Here is a 16018-nt window from a genome sequence, read left to right as displayed (position 1 = left end):
GAAAGCAATATTTGTTATTTAGTACAGGACATAATTGTTTTGTTTTGCTTAGGCAGTTTTCTAAAAACAAAATGGATAGTTTGGCATCACTGTTAAAATGTTTATTCCAGTTAGTGGCCCCAGCCCCCACAGATTACTCTGCAAAACACTGTTCAGTTAATGCCCCTTACAAGTGCTCTGTACCTGCTCAAGTGTTTCTTTTCCAGATGAAAGATTATCACTAGAATCAAGGGAAACATTAAAGCTTCCTCAAATCAAATTACTCAGAATAGTCTTAATTGGCCTAATAGGTAACTTTATCCAGCCTCACATATAGGTTTTACCATTAATTAGTATTACTCATACATAGTTTTAGTCATTTGGATTTACTCATCCAAATTTAACATCAATACTTTAAACCATTCCACAGATTACTTTTCAAACAAGAGTTGATTATCATCCTTTTGGGAGCAAATTGGGACCAAGAGTTGATTATCAAAGTGACTGAATCCTTTTGGGACCAAATTTATCAACCAAACTGCGATCCCCTACTAGCCACACAAAAATCAAACCACCCAGTTGTGCCATTGGCTATGCTATGACCACATTGGCTAGCAGAGGATTGTCATCCTGAAGGATAATTGTGGGTGTAGTGTTTGACTCTTTCCATTAGAAAAGTAGAATTATACTGACTAAGTGTGTAGATTTGTGGATACCAGCTATGATCAACCATAGCACACGTAGTGGGAAATTATTTTTAATCCTTTGCAATGAGACACACGCAAAACAGCCTGCCAGTTATTAGCTTACAATAAAATAATGGGATTTTGTTCCTTTTAAAGGAATGACTGCTTTTTCTGAAAATGACAGGGATAGCAAATGTTGTACTAAAGGCCTGTAAGCCTACAGATATTTTAATGTCCTGCTTTTAATGTCCAAGAACTTGTGGCAAAGTGGGAAAAGTACGTTCCCACTCTGTAGTGAATTGAAAAAACCCAAAAAATTACAAGGTCCAGAGTGTGAAAAGATATCCTTGCATCTTTAAGGAGCATCAAAGGAATAATGAAATCTAAAATGCATCAAGGCTACTTTTTGGAGGGAGGCTAAATAATATATTCAAAAAGTCTTTCAGTGTACTGCACCTGGGGAAATCAGATTCAACTTTCAGTTGCACCCAAGTAAATTCAGAACCTTGGAAAAGCAGAATCAGGCCCATAGTCTTATTTTAATAGTATGGTCTGAATGTACTGAAATGTGGGGATGAACTGAACAGCCTGATAAATGAAAAAATCTAGGCAAAATACTGGTTTAACTAAAGGATGAATTCCTGTAGATACCTCTGTACAGTGTAAGAGAAACCCGTCAGAAACATGGCCTCGGCATTCCCAATTAAAAAGCTGCTGTTGTTTGCACAACGTAAAATTTTGTCTGGAGCTCCGAATCCTCAGTTCTACAGGGTGCCTTGCTGGACCTTTTACAAAATTTGTTAATTGCAAACACTTTGAGAGCATTGATCCATGGCTGCTCTGATTAAATAATTATTCTGAAGAACACCTAGGAGGGCTGACAGGCAACGGCTCTGAAAGAACGGCACTAGATCTACATTCACATGGCAGCGCATTGCTCTTTCCTCGCCTGTTCTTTCCGCAGGTACAGTTCCAGCTATTTAATTTTCTGCAAAATGAATAAAGTTTAAATTCGATTCAGATTGTTTTCACTTTGGCTTAAGCCATCAGCAAGTAAGCATCTAGGCCTGGGAAAGGAAGTCTACTTCCCAGCCAGCCTTTTCTCCTTTTCTTTGCTTTTTTGCTCACAGACTTGTCTGTGCTTTGGGAAGATGATAATAATTGCTTCTACAAAGGCTTACAACTACCCTACAATACACCCTGTCAGCCTGGCCGCTTTCAAAGCTTTCTCAGCCACGGTTCCAAATCTGTCATTTTTTTAAAAAAAACAAATTCCTTTCACACAAGCCATTTTTATCCTTTTCAGAATTGCTCAGCTTATGGTTTTCATAATGCCACAGGATGGTTTTGATCTCACTTGCCACTTTTTTTTTTTTTTTGATGTTAAATATTTTAATAGTGCAAATATTTTTTAAAAAAATCAGGTCGTTTTCAATAAATCATAGCCATGAATACACAAAACTCAATCCTCCCTCTAAAAGACTTTAAAAATACACAAATACGCATGAAGAGCTCAGAAAAAAATTGACATTTCTTTAAACGATTCCTCAAAATACATGTTAGTAAGAGACTTTTGCAACTCCATTCCATACTTTTTGAAGTTATTGATTCCCACAGCATCTAAGTGGCCAGGTGCTCATTAGTATGTTCATCTCATACTTTTCTTTATACTGTTAGATGAAGTTATGTAGCTATAGGAGGTACATTTCACAGTAGGTAAACAACAGACAGTGAGTCTTTTGAGCCTTTCTTTATCTACAGCCTTCCCTGACGCTCAGCTCAGCTTAGCTATCCTCTTTTTAATCCCAAAGAAGTTTGCTTTGTGCTTTAGCAGCACCCCAGCTCTTCAATCCAGAAACAGAGGCCGTAACGGCTGAAGCATCGGTGACTACCTCAGCCAAAAAAACCCAAAGCTTGTTAAAAATTAAGCAGCTCCAGCACTTTGCCACTGTAAACCCAAGCAAGTTCCTGAGTACTGCTTTTGTAAGGGAAGAGGTTCTCCCTCATTTCACACCCAGTGAAGGTCCCATTATCTGGGGAGTTTCCGCAGTGGTTGCTCACACCACAGGAGAGTTGTCTCACCCTGCTTGTGATGCACCTCCTTTGCCTTCGAAGTCACCTGCAGTGAGAAGTATATTTCTAAATGCCTCTGTTAATGTGATGCATTTGAGGGTCTATGAACCAACCCCAACAAGTGTGTTTGCTAATGTACCGATTGCCGTTCACCCTGTGAAGTTAATGACACTTCACTGGTGTAACACTGGTTCCGATAACATCCTGTTCAGATCTTAAATCCATTCAAATTCGATTCTCAAAATACGTTGCATTTCCTTACCAAAATTGCTCCTTCACTTGATTGTTTCCTGTTGCTCTGAATGCTGCATTACTATTCTGTATTCCCTGGCAGGATTTATGCATTTCTTGCTTTTGCAAGGTGCAGTAGTGCAGAGATAGTTCTGATTTCCTTCCAGGAGATCTTTGCAATCCACTGGGGAGCTATGTTGTCTCATTTGCACTTTCTTATTGAATTTCAATCAGTTTTCCCAACAATTTGCTGGAAGAATTCCTGTGGGACATCTTCAAATGCTCTTAGCTCCATGGTGTCCAACAACTCCTCATTTTCTCTTCTAGGGTTGTCTGTGTTTTCTCATTTAGGAATAATTCATCACATGACAACATTTTACATTAATGAAGCCCTGATGGTATCAGGTGTGATAACATTCAGTAGGGAACACAGAAAATAAGTGCAGGGATATACACAGTATAAAATAAAAATCAGCTGATGTGCAAAAAAGTTAACGAGGGGAAAAAAACAGTTTCTGCTAGTATATGCTGACTCACAAGTATCTCTCCATCCTGCTCAAGCATGGGCAAATTGGATTTATCTATCACTTTTCAGGGGTCCCTGAGGAAGTGAATAAAGACAGCGGACTCCAGTAAAAATGAAGTGAATGTACTCAATTGCTTCCCCCTTTTTTTTGTATGATAGAGTACCAGTTCCTGGCAAAAAGGAGTCTTTCTAATAAATTCCTGGGTCCCTCTTGCAGCTCTTAGGCAGTATCCTAAATCACAGCAGGGACCCTGGGAAGGATGTGGGGTAGGGGTTTTCCCATGGGAAAGCAGACCAGTCGTGGTGCTCACTGGCCCTCTGGAAGTGCCCTGTGATAGGTAGACACAGGCTGCATAATAAGAGTGCTGCTTTTCCATTCCTCTACAATGTTCTTCTGCACTTAGTTTCTTCAGGGAGCAGCAGTGATCATTATCATAAGGGTGGATAACCCAAACTTTACCTCCAGAATAGGCATCTACCACTGGTATTTAGATCTTGCTAGCCATAAAAATAATACCTTTTCTCATTAAAACAAACAAAAAAGATCTGGCAATAACCATCTGAGAGCTCATGAATTTTAGATTTGAACAAACTTACAGAGATGGAGTAGTGTCAGAAGAACAGAACTGTGTAAAAGAAGCAGTTTTATCCTATAAACCACTCAAAAACTCATGCATTTTAAAAGAATGGTATCAAATAATAATGAATATCCCTGTTTACTGTGACACTTTACAAAAATGATCTATTGCTATTGGGTTTTTTTCTAATTCAGTTTAGATCCATATGTGATTGCACAAGCAACTGTAAAAATTAGAAGTCTCTTACATTTCATTTCATATATGGCCATATTTTCAACTTATTTTTTGAGAAGCATTGCAAGTGTTTATGCTTTAACATAGGTATTCTGTGAAATCATTTTATGTTTTTACTTTTTTCTCTGTATGTAATCTTTTCATTTATATTCTTGGCTGTTGCTTTCCCACTCTGATTGAACGTAAATAGATCTGCTCATTTCTTCTCAAATACTGTCAAATTACTAATTTTACTACCAGAGTTTTGCTCTTTCAAGCTCAAGGCCATTTTTATTATGGAAGCTAGCAGCTGCCCTTATCATCAACAGCTCAAGTTACTTCCAACTATTGTAATTCAGCACATTTTTACTGAAGATCAGAATCTAAAATTTCTCTCTGTTCAGCTCTAGAAAGTGGAGCAAAACAGCCTCCTGGATGTGGAAAAGTTCAGAAGGTTGTCTTAACATTTGCAGCTGTGGCTTTGAAAGGCCTGCAGGAAACAATTCCATCTAAAACTCAAATGTACACACTATGGTAGCCTATAGCATCTGCCTAAAAATAACCATCCTGCAATTCCATCATTTTAGCCCCAGTGAGTTTTGTTTCTAAATTACTCTTCCAGCTTTGCTTATTTATTATTTCAAATACTTAAGAGTGCAATATCTGCTAAACTGTTAGCAGCAAAGTCAGATATCTGTGAAAACCTCCCATGGACTGTGAACTGTGGGTCTGCTTTAAACACTGCTTTAAAATCAAACCGATGTTCAGTTTTTCTAAGAACTCAGCCCTCTTGCAAAGTCTGGCCAATGCTTGACAAGCCACGACCACAGCTAACTGTGAACTGGAGAGCCTTCTCCAAGACTCCACACAGAAGACGCTGGGCGCATACCTGTGTCTGCTGGGTCAAGGACTTCTGTTCAGAGTAGGCTCTGTAAGAAACAGAGAGGAAGGGAGGAGGGGAGGCAAGAAGGAAGATGATGACTCAACTAAGACTTCTTTCATCCAGAGCACAACATGAACCTTCTGGAAAAGTCCATTCAGTTAGACGTTTTTATTTGGTCTGTTTTAGGTTTCAGTGGGTATATCTGTCTATTCCTCCTTCAGGTGATAGGACAGAATTGGAATGAGAATATTAGGGTGAGGTGGCAAATGAATTTTGGGAGGCTAAGAACCGTGCAGGAGATAACATTTTAATTAGTACCTGACATGGCCAAAATGTCACAAAGGACGTTACTGCCACAAGCCTTCTTGCCCAGTTCCAACAGACCCCCAGCATCATTACAGTTTATATGTATTTAAAATAAGCCTCCAGGCTTCTTAAGCACCTAGCAAAGATGAACTTTCCAGGGTTTTCACAATTAATGCAAGCACAAAAGGAACTAGCGTTAAGTACTATGAAAGCAGATGTATGCTTTGCCTACAGCTTTAGAGAGTGAGCTTCGTAGCTCTCAATCTTCGTTTATACAGTTCTGGCTGAGCTTTGTGTTTTAAATGTGCCATTTTAAGGAAGCTTCAGATCAAAGCGTATTTCGTCTTCCCAATAACTCAGCTGCTCCTGTAATCATCTCAAAGTCTGAACTGCAGGATCTTGGCATGTGCTGCTGTATTTATAAGACAAGGCAAAACAAGTGACAGAAGGATCAGAGGTGGCTATCAGCATATGTGTCAACCCTGTGGAAGAATAGCCAGTGAATGCCAAAAATGCAGTACAACAAAAATACCCATGTAGAACTTTGTCACAAAATGTTGGTGATGATAGGAGGGATTTTAAATTAAATACCTTCATTATCAAACCAGCAAAGCATGTTTGGAATGCAATACCTTTCCTCATAGTAATAGTAAGTAGTCCATTCCTTTCTACTCATAAAATTATTGGCATAACACTTCATTTTTTATTGTTATAAGAAGTTGCCTGTAGCCTCAATGAAAAGATCAAATTAGAGCATTGCCCCTTCCAAACAAGAACGGTCAAATATTTGTGAAGGTAATTATGGCCGCAATCACATCACCAAAATATCACAGATAAAACCCTCGGGGTCATCTACAACTCACATATATGTGTGTATGTTTATATGCCTCTGTGTGTAGTTGCATTTGAAGTGGAGGGTTAGAACAGTACTAAATTTCTCTGATGTTTACTTTCAAATCAGCTCCTACAGCAGCAGTTTTTAGAACAAGCTTTGTATTTCGCATGACTGGGAGCAGACCCACTCCCTGAAGCCTGAAAGCTGATACTTTTTTTTTTTTTACTTTAGTTTTAAAGCCTATTGTGATAATCCACACACATATAGAAACAATTATAGTGGGGTGAAATAAGTTGTTGACTTACCTACAAGAGAGAAAATGTGGTGACATTTTTCAGACAAAGCATGATTAAAATTGCTACGTTTTCTTGTTATACAAAGAATAATATAAAAATTAGTACTTAGCACAAAAGATAAGCATTATCTCCTGTCAACTTCCATGCTATGATACATTTATATCAGACCTTTTTAAATAGTGTTATTACAGTGGTTTTAAGTATGTGTTTTACCATATAACCTTGTCATGTTAGTCTTCAAAAATACAAAAATGAGACTTTTTTTTCCTTCTGAATTGTTGAAACTATGCCTGTCCTATTTCTAACTGTAGGAATATAATATCACTATTGGGCAATGTCATGTAGGTTTGTGGTGTATCACATTTTAATCAAAACTAAATGGACTTGTCCTCCAGGCTCACAGGACGAATGACTGAACTGCTTGTTACCACTATTATGTCTTACAAATACAGCTGGTTTTCTGCTTGTGAGCCAAGCAGCAAGCAGGGCAGGTTTCCATTAATGCACCCACTCCCTCTTGCTGCTCAGGGAACTCCAAGTTCTGAAATTTCAGACTGTGGATTGAGATGGGCTCTCTTGCAATGCTTTCCAGATCTTATTGACATTTTGTGGCTGGTCACCTCAATCACAACACATTGGTTCTGCTCCATGGCAGGACATTTGCATCTTTTTAAGCAGGTGACTCAAAATTAGTGTCATGTTCCTAAGCTGAGTTCTGCATGACAGGTTTACTTCACATGGAAAGGACACCAGCTAGCTTTGGTAGCTAAATATGCATTTTTTTTAAAGCTTCTACTTTATTTAATTTTTTAAATTTCTCTGCATTTGCAGTTTCCTTTCCTCTACGGTACTGAAACAGTGGAAACTTGCCCAGCTCTCAGGGAATGTTCACGTGCTCCACTTTGGCATTCAGGGAACAGAGAATTTGCTCCTCAATCTCTACCTAGGAGACTATTTAGTATTGTATAACAATAATATGAACCCAAAGAACCAGTCTCTCCACATGTAATTGGTAGTAATGTAGTACTATTTGTAAGAATTATTATTATAATAACAACAATAGTAATGATAAGGCAACAGATACACACCAGATAGATGACAGAGAAGTCAAATGACATAAAACGTGTTCCACACATTCTGTGAATCTGGTTGCAGAGCTCACTTATTTTGAAATACAGTGTAATGTATCGCTGTAACTTTCTTCTGGACAATATGGACTCCTTGCTTGTCACATTTTACCAGCACATTATGACAGTGAGACATAAGCAGTTCAACGCAGTAATGCAACAATGTACTTCCTTAGTACTAAGTTTGGTTTAGAGTTAAATGCAGTATGAGTTATAAGGTTTGTTTCATTACCAGCTGGAGATTTTACAATATTATTTTGCTAGACTAGAGTAAAAATGGGATGTGAGAGAACATTCAATACTGATTTAATCTTATGCATCTACAGGTGAGTTCAGTTTTAATGTTGATTTCTGGTACTGAGCACTTTGAAAGTCCTTCCCTGAAAGAGTGAAATTAAATATTACACTGTCATGGTTTAACCCTGGCCAGCAACCAAGCCCCACACAGCCACTCGCTCACTCCCCCCTGGTGGGATGGGGAGAGAATCAGAAGGGTAAAAGTGAGAAAACTCGTGGGTTGAGATAAAGACAGTTTAATAGGTAGAGCAAAAGCCACACACACAAGCAAAGCAAAACAAGGAATTAATTCAGCACTTCCCATGGGCAGGCAGGTGTTCAGCCATCCCCAGGAAAGCAGGGCTCCATCACACAGAACAGTGACTTGGGAAGACAAACGCCGTCACTCCACACATCCCCCCCTTCTTCCTTCTTCCCCCAGCTCTATGTGCTGAGCATGACGCCATATGGTCTGGGATATCCCTTGGGTCAGTTGGGGTCAGCTGTCCTGGCTGTGTCCCCTCCCAACTCCTTGTGCCCCCCAGCCTCCTCGCTGGTGGGGTGAGAAGCAGAAAAGACCTTGATGCTGTGTCAGCCCTGCTCAGCAGTAACTACAACATCCCTGTGTTATCAACACTGTTTTCAGCACAAATCCAAAACATAGCCCCATACTAGCTGCTGTGAAGAATATTAACTCTATCCCAGCCAAAACCAGCACGTATACTGTTAATTTTCACCACCAAATTATATAGATTAATATCTGTAGAGCTGAAAAAGTCCATAATGGAAGCACGCCTATAAAAACCTGAGCCTTTACAGCATGCTAATGGCTTTCCATTAGGTCAGATTAATGTTTTCTGCTTGGTGCAAATAGGTATTTAACAACCGTGCTTGCAGTTTGTTAGGAATAAATAACTGCTGGACCAATTGCTTCACCTTTGGGAATAAATCTGCACTTTCAGTGCTTGCTATTAAATCACTTCTGCAGGATGATTCTTAACATCTGCAGATTCAGATCTGAGGATGTCAGTTGGACCCAGCAGTGAATAGATCCTGCTCCTGCATTCGCATTGCCGTGACTCAGAGAGGTGACAGATTCTACTGCTGCTCGTGGTCCCACTGCCCCGTCAGACGCAGGGCGCGGCGCACTGTGATCAAGTTGGCGAGCTGGATGTTAACCAGCCTGCCTCACCATCCCCATTGGTAACAGCAGCGATACCAACCTGCTGCTGGCAGGGAAGCCATGGGCTATGATGGGATGTCATCGAAGCACATCAGCAGCAGAGGATCCCGCAGTTAACGTTACGTGGGGACCTGGTATCCAAGAGCTGCTAAGGCAGAACTTTTGGTGACATCAGTAAAATAACAAGGATAAAGTTTGTGTTTTTTCCCTTTTTAAAAGGTGTAGGAAATTAATTGAAGCCAGGTTCTCTTGTTTTGAAGAAAATACACACAGAAGTGAAAATGCATAGTTGGATGTGTTTGCACTTGTGTCTTCTCCACAGCACTAGAGTTTTAAATGGCTGTTGACAGTTGACTGGACAGATTTCAGTTGTTAGAGAGGGGCTATGGAGAGGTTCCTCCCTTGGTGTTTCTCTTCATCCCAGATTTTTTAATCAGTGCTTCAAGTCATGTCAAAATCCATATTGTTTGCAACCTAGATATTCTCTCCTTATAGATCTTCAAATAGCAAGAGACCCATTATCACTTCTATTCCTCCTACAGCCCTATTCTTCTCATCTGAGAAATGTTACTTGAAACTTCTATTAATAGTAGAGAGGTATATTTGCACTGTATTTTTTATGAAGAGGGTTCTTAAAACTGCTTTATAACTTATACTAATGCAAATTTATATATGAGGATCTTGGATCTGGGGCTCCTCAGAGCTATGTTTCCTAATTGTTTGATATGTAACTAATGGGCTCTACTACCAGAAATAAATCATTAAGTGCTCTGGTTCCTGGATACCCAGCTGGAGGCTGGGCCTGACTTTGTGTGTATTGAACTCATGCCCTCTGAATGTCAATCCACTTTGAAGTGTCTAAAATAATGGGTCCCAAAACAAACAAATTCAGAATGATTAGAGACTTCTGAAAATGTTCAAATAAAATAGAATGCAGTTTCATTAGGTAGAGAGGTAGAATCTTTTTAACCATGCATGGTAGCATTAAAATAAAATTTAATACAAAAAATGTAAAATAATACTTCCTCTATTTTAATGTGCAGGAGAAAGTAAGATTGAGGGCATGAAATACTTGAATAGAAATTTAACTGAACTTTGCATTATATTTTTGAAGTCTCGTGAAGAAATGTATTATTCAATACATATTAACAGCACGGTTGGTACCAGTTTTACTTGTGAAACAGCAGTTATCCTTGTGAAGAAAGACTGCAGTTCTAAGAGAGAACCTCAAAATAATAGCCACCCTTGAATCATCCTTAAGCAACATACTTAGGGAATATCTCAGTTATTCACAAAAAAACTCTCCAGAATGCTGAAAACTCCAGTTCTGGGCTTACTGTCAAGTCATGCCTCAGACTGAATTCCAAAGGAAATCTGCAGGATTTGTAACATTTTGCAGACTTGTTGGTGAAAATAAGAGAAAGCATCATCCAGGGTCCACTGTTAAAGGCTGCCCTCTGAGTGAGTGAGTGGAGCAGTTTTTGAGGAAACTACTGCACGGAGGAGGCTGAAAGCTTGTTCTCGCTCCATCAAAATCAAGAGAAATATTGTTAGGGAATGACAGGAGGATACAGGGGTCCTGTGTCTGTCTGAGCAGCCGTAGGGTATAACCGAGCGGATGTAGGTCATGGATTGCAGCACTTGGGTAATGGCAGCTTTTACACATGCACATGGTAAAAGCTGGTTCTCGTCATGGTTAGCAATGCAGACAAGCTAAATAAAATATAACTACTTTGTTATGAATGACATTTTGCAGATCCTGACATGTTTGACTGGCTGGACTGTACAGAGAAATGATTTCAAGTCTGATTTACTATTAATTAATATAATTATGTTCCACCTACACTGTGCATTCAGTCCTGTTTTCTATTGCCATTTAAAAGCATGGATTCAAATTACCTCAGTCAATGCAGTTTAAAGCAAATGACCACTTTATGAAATTTATTTTAGAGGCATTATTTTTTCACTGGGAAGGCCATTCTGCATGGTGCTGAGGCCAGGAGAGGAGGCGAGCGTGCTCCAAACTGCTGCCTGGCACTCTGCACTGGCAGGATGGCGTTGTGAGTTTGAGAGCAAATACTGTATCCCTCAGAGAGTCTGACTTACCTTAGGTTTCTGTGGAGTCTAGAGTTGTCTTTGTATTTGGAAGTACACAGATTTGAACAACAGTCCTAGAGGGTATTTTCCTTTTTTTTTTTTTTCCCCCCTGTGACTTGTTGACATAAGGGCTGTGAAGCTCGGTATACCTATACAGAAGACATGATGAGGGGGTCAGGATGGCACAGGAATGGCTGTTTGTAGTCCAGAGTTCCAGCCTTGGCTTCCTAAAGATGTTGTGTGCCACAGTTAATATTTAATAAGTATCAGGTTTGCACAATAAAACTACATTACTCATTTCTTGGACAACTGAATCCTTTCTTTTTCACCCATTTGATATAATCAGTAGTCAAAGCTGTGTTTATATGTGCAGTTTTGACTGAAGATATACTTGTGAAATGCTCTGAACATATGGATAACCTGTCATGTATGAGGTATTGGCTAAACAACACTTACTTGTTATGCACTGTATTTCTCTTTTTTTCCTTTGCAAAACTGACTTTCAAAGGACAAGACGGCTACTTGGCAGAAGGAAAGAAAAGATACTGCCTGCTTTTAATTCTGAAAGATGATACGATTATTGGTACACTTCTTCTCAGAAAACATTTGTGAAGACAGGTTATTGAAAAGAAGGCTATTACGGTCTCTCATGTTGCTGTAGTTGCCTAATAATATTTTGGCAAAAATTCTGTCTGATGAAAATTAGCTGATGACAGTTCAACAGGGGATGCAGGAACAGCATCTCCCCTCCCGTGTAAAAGAAATATCTCCAAGATGTATTTAGGTGCCCAACTCCTGTTGAAATTAGTTCATGATGGAAATCTCTCTATCTTTATGGATCTAAATTCACAAAATAAGAAATAATTTGTGCCTGTGTAGAGATAGTTCGTTCCTGAATATTTATTACCTATAAAATTCGTTTTCTTTCTACCACCTCACTCTTTCTGGCAGCATCTCCTGATGGGAAACTTGTTACAGGCAGGATGATGGAATTTGTTCTGCTATTGCTTCTGTTGTGATTTTTCTCTGATAAAAGACTTTGTTTGTGAGTAACAGCCAAGGAACAACAGCAGCGTGAGATGTTCCTTATAGAAAAGATGGCATGATGGGCCCAAAATCCTATCACTCTGTGATTTTTGTCTTAACTTGCAAAGATAAGATAGTTTACAATGAGTAAAACATAATGTTCATTTAAGTGAGAAAATAAAGTTATTAGCTTTTTCAGTAACTTTCAGTATCTTTGCAGTTAATATTGCATTGTTTTCCATTTATTTTACATTAATTGTTGGTTTTTTTCTTTAAGACCTGATTTTTCCTTACCTGGACTCAGCCTGTCCAGTGATCTTCATATTTTTATCCTTAATAGGAAAATCTATCAAACTCTTTCAGCATTACAGAAAAATGGGGAAATCTTTCTTTTGCTCCCCCTCATCCCCAAATGCTAAAAAACTTTCCACTTAGAAAAAGCTATAATGTCCTATTTTTAACTTCAGAGCTATTTCTGACCCAGAAAAACCCTGTGAGAACAAATGAATACTCACCACAGCCATGAGATATCAGCAAGTTCACTGCAGTCGTTGGAGCAGTGAGTTTAACTTGGGAAGACAAGCCGTAGGACTCAATTGTTCTTCAATAAGGTGGAAGGAGGAATATTATAATGTTCAGTGAATTGGAGAAGACATATTGTGGCTTGCCCTGTGAAGGATGTCTGCCTCTATGGCATAAAAATCTTGCTCTGTATTCCAAGAAATGTCATTTAAAATGTAGAATGAGTGCACAGCAGGAATAATATTGTCTGAGCATGTGAATTTTATGCACTAAGCATGATACAAAAACAAGAGTATTTTTTCTGACAGAAACTAGTGACTAATGCAGCTTTCTTCCTTAACAATATTTGCTTCAGCTGGACATTAATCTCTTGGAAGAAATTTCTGGAAAATTAGATATTTCTCAGTAAAAATTTATAAGAAAATGTTTTACCTAGCTAACAAAATGGAATTGACAACCTTCAGAGGTGGCAAAGTCTCATTTGCAGTAGAACTAGAGCAACATAACAATTTTCTTTTGTATGTATATAAGTAAGTATATATATTTCCTATTACTGTGATAATAGGCTTATACTAAGCCAAATGTGGTTATATATTATTCCTAGCATCTTGTTTGAGTAGTATGTCGAGGCAAGTATGTCCCTCCTCCCCATCTGTTTGGCTGATATTTTTCTCTGAAATCCTAAAAGGTGAAAACATTTAAGTTAAATAGTCACATAGCTGTAATTGAGAACCTGCGGGTAGCTCTGTGTGTCATTTCTTCCATCACAAATCATGTCAGCTACCAAGGAAGTACTTGAGTACAACTTATAATTCATAATGACTTACATTTTCTTTTTAACTTCCATCCTTTTCCCTAACCTTCTCTTCTATTTCAGAGCTCTTAATGAGAAGGACCTTACAACCATAAACAATATTTTTCTAATAGACTGTCTCGAGAAGGGTTTTTCACTGGTGCTCTTGACTCAGCCTGGTGCTTTGTTCTTTTTCTAGCTTGCACAGACAAAGAACTGAGGAATCTCGCTTCGCGACTAAAAGACTGGTTTGGTGCTCTTCACGAGGACGCGAATCGGGTCATCAAACCAACAAGCTCGGAGACGGCACAAGGCAGTAAGAAAACACCTTTTCCATTGAACTTTGAGTGTTGTAGGCAGCTTCCCAGCCTGAGGGAGCATTCGGCTGAGCACAACTGTTAGTGCTACAGTGTCGTGTCAAGCCTAGGTCCCAGCAAGTAAGCAGGTACGCAGGAGATCAGATCCTCCAGATAAATAGCTGCACAGTTTTCTAAAGGAGCTGCAGTCACTCTGTACTCTTTCTCACCCAAACTGCTCTAAAAACTGGCAGTCAGAGACAGAGACCTTTACAAGTTAATCAGGCAAATAACTGTGTCTGAAGGGCATGGAGGTCACATCTATACTCGTAAATAAAACTGCTCAGGGACTTTTCTCAAGTCCTGAGGTTAACTAGCATGACATAGTTCGTGTCAACAGTTAAACTCCATGACCCTCCAAATCAGTGTGGCTGCATCCAAATCACTTCTTGGGGATGGGCAGTGGCGTATGCTTACCCCCCAGTTTATGGCCAAGCATTTTCTGACCTAGTGGCAGTGGCATGAGCCAAAAATGTGGCATGCAAGCATAGGGAAAATTATGCCAATGTTGGAAAAGACTCACTTTGATTTTATTTTCAATTTCACCTTATATAAGAGAAAGAAAAAATTAAAATATCCACATCGCAGCCACAGAGCTGGAATAGTTAAATGGTGTGGAAAGCTAGAATCTGTTGTGTCCCAGGTATTTAATAACACCATCTTTGCTTCCTTTGATGCTTTTTTTTAAAAAAGAAAGGAAGAAAATGAACAGTTTAGAGGACATTTAGTCTCTGTGGGTTAAGCCAACATGACTGATTTTGATGTCATTTACCCACCAGGGAGGGGAAAGATTCAGATAACAGCATCAAAAGAGGTCATGTTCATCAGAGAGCAGATGCGAATTCATTTTCTGTAAGGACTCATTAATCCTTTTAAATAGTATGTCCCAAAACACACGGGCCCTTGGGTTGCAAAGTAGGATGCACAAGTTTTATCTAGGTGTGTGACTCACCTTCACTTCACTGCCCTGATTCTTTGTTACAAGCTCTCTAAAGCCAGTGTCCACACACAGAGAATTAAAGGGTTCAGTCAGGTGCTCCCTTTTACAGCTTTTTTGGCCTCAGTGCCTAGTTTCCCCATAGTGTGAGGCTAAAGGTGCAGTGGAGCAGACCCAGCACATAAGGATGGATATTTACTGTTGGTCTGTGTCTCCACAGCCACTCTTCTTCTGTGCTACTTCTGAGCTTGTGTAGCAATAGATTGCCTCTTCCTAAAGCAACAGAATATACACCAAGCTCAAAAGTATATCCAGACCTCATTAATGCCGAGTAATTGTATCTTAAAACTATGTGGTGAAACAAGCCATGTTCTGTGTAAATTATCTTTTTCATATGTCTCTTACTTTCCATAGTATTTACAACAAAGTCAGTACTTTTAAAACCGTACGTGCTACTTATCTCTTGAACGGTACTCCAAAAAAGGATATTATCATGCAGAGGAAACTGAACCATAGTGCAGAAAGACAACTGGATTTACAGCTAATCATGGCTTTGAGATGTGAATTCATTTCAGACCCCATGACAGAAAATGCCAGAGACTTAAAACTTCGTCCGAAGTCCTTTAGACCCAGAAACACATGAAATCTCATTTTATCAGAATGTCAAAAGGATGTTTTTCATGCAGATGACCTCTGAGCTGCTCATGAGGACCTTACCAAAGGCCAAAGACCAAATTCATTCCTAAAGGTGCTGGGTCTTTTTTTTTCCTGAAGCAATTTCAGTGAGAAAAACATTCCTGGTAATTCTGCAGTGTTTGCTCTGATTCACAGAGGAGCTGTTATCTCTTTTTAGTTTAGTTTGATTCTTGGCAGCTTCTATATGAAAGGCTGCCTTGATGATCTTAAACACTTGATCTCAACAATGTTCATTTTTAGAATGTTGACTTAGTTTGGCACATTTTCTTATTTTCTTATATGTCAGTTAAAAAAAAAAAAGAAACTTTATGAGTCAAGATGCCTAAAACATTCTTGAATGCCACAAAACTTGGGCTTGTTTTTCTTTTTAAGAGTTTGCAACAGTATTCATGAATTAAT

The 16018-nt window shown here is 39.0% G+C and overlaps 1 protein-coding gene across 1 annotated transcript in view; it reads left to right on the top strand.

Moving 5' to 3' along the window:
* SPOCK1 (SPARC (osteonectin), cwcv and kazal like domains proteoglycan 1) overlaps positions 1-16018 on the top strand; it is a 322590-nt gene that overhangs the window by 290101 nt on the left and 16471 nt on the right. The window contains exon 7 of the mRNA XM_074883470.1: positions 13830-13946. Coding sequence (XP_074739571.1) covers positions 13830-13946 — 117 coding nt within the window. The remainder of the gene's footprint in view (positions 1-13829; positions 13947-16018) is intronic.

The sequence above is a fragment of the Strix uralensis genome, chromosome 14 (assembly GCF_047716275.1).
Source record: "Strix uralensis isolate ZFMK-TIS-50842 chromosome 14, bStrUra1, whole genome shotgun sequence".
Lineage (NCBI taxonomy): Eukaryota > Metazoa > Chordata > Aves > Strigiformes > Strigidae > Strix > Strix uralensis.
This window is presented reverse-complemented; position numbering and strand designations above follow the sequence as displayed.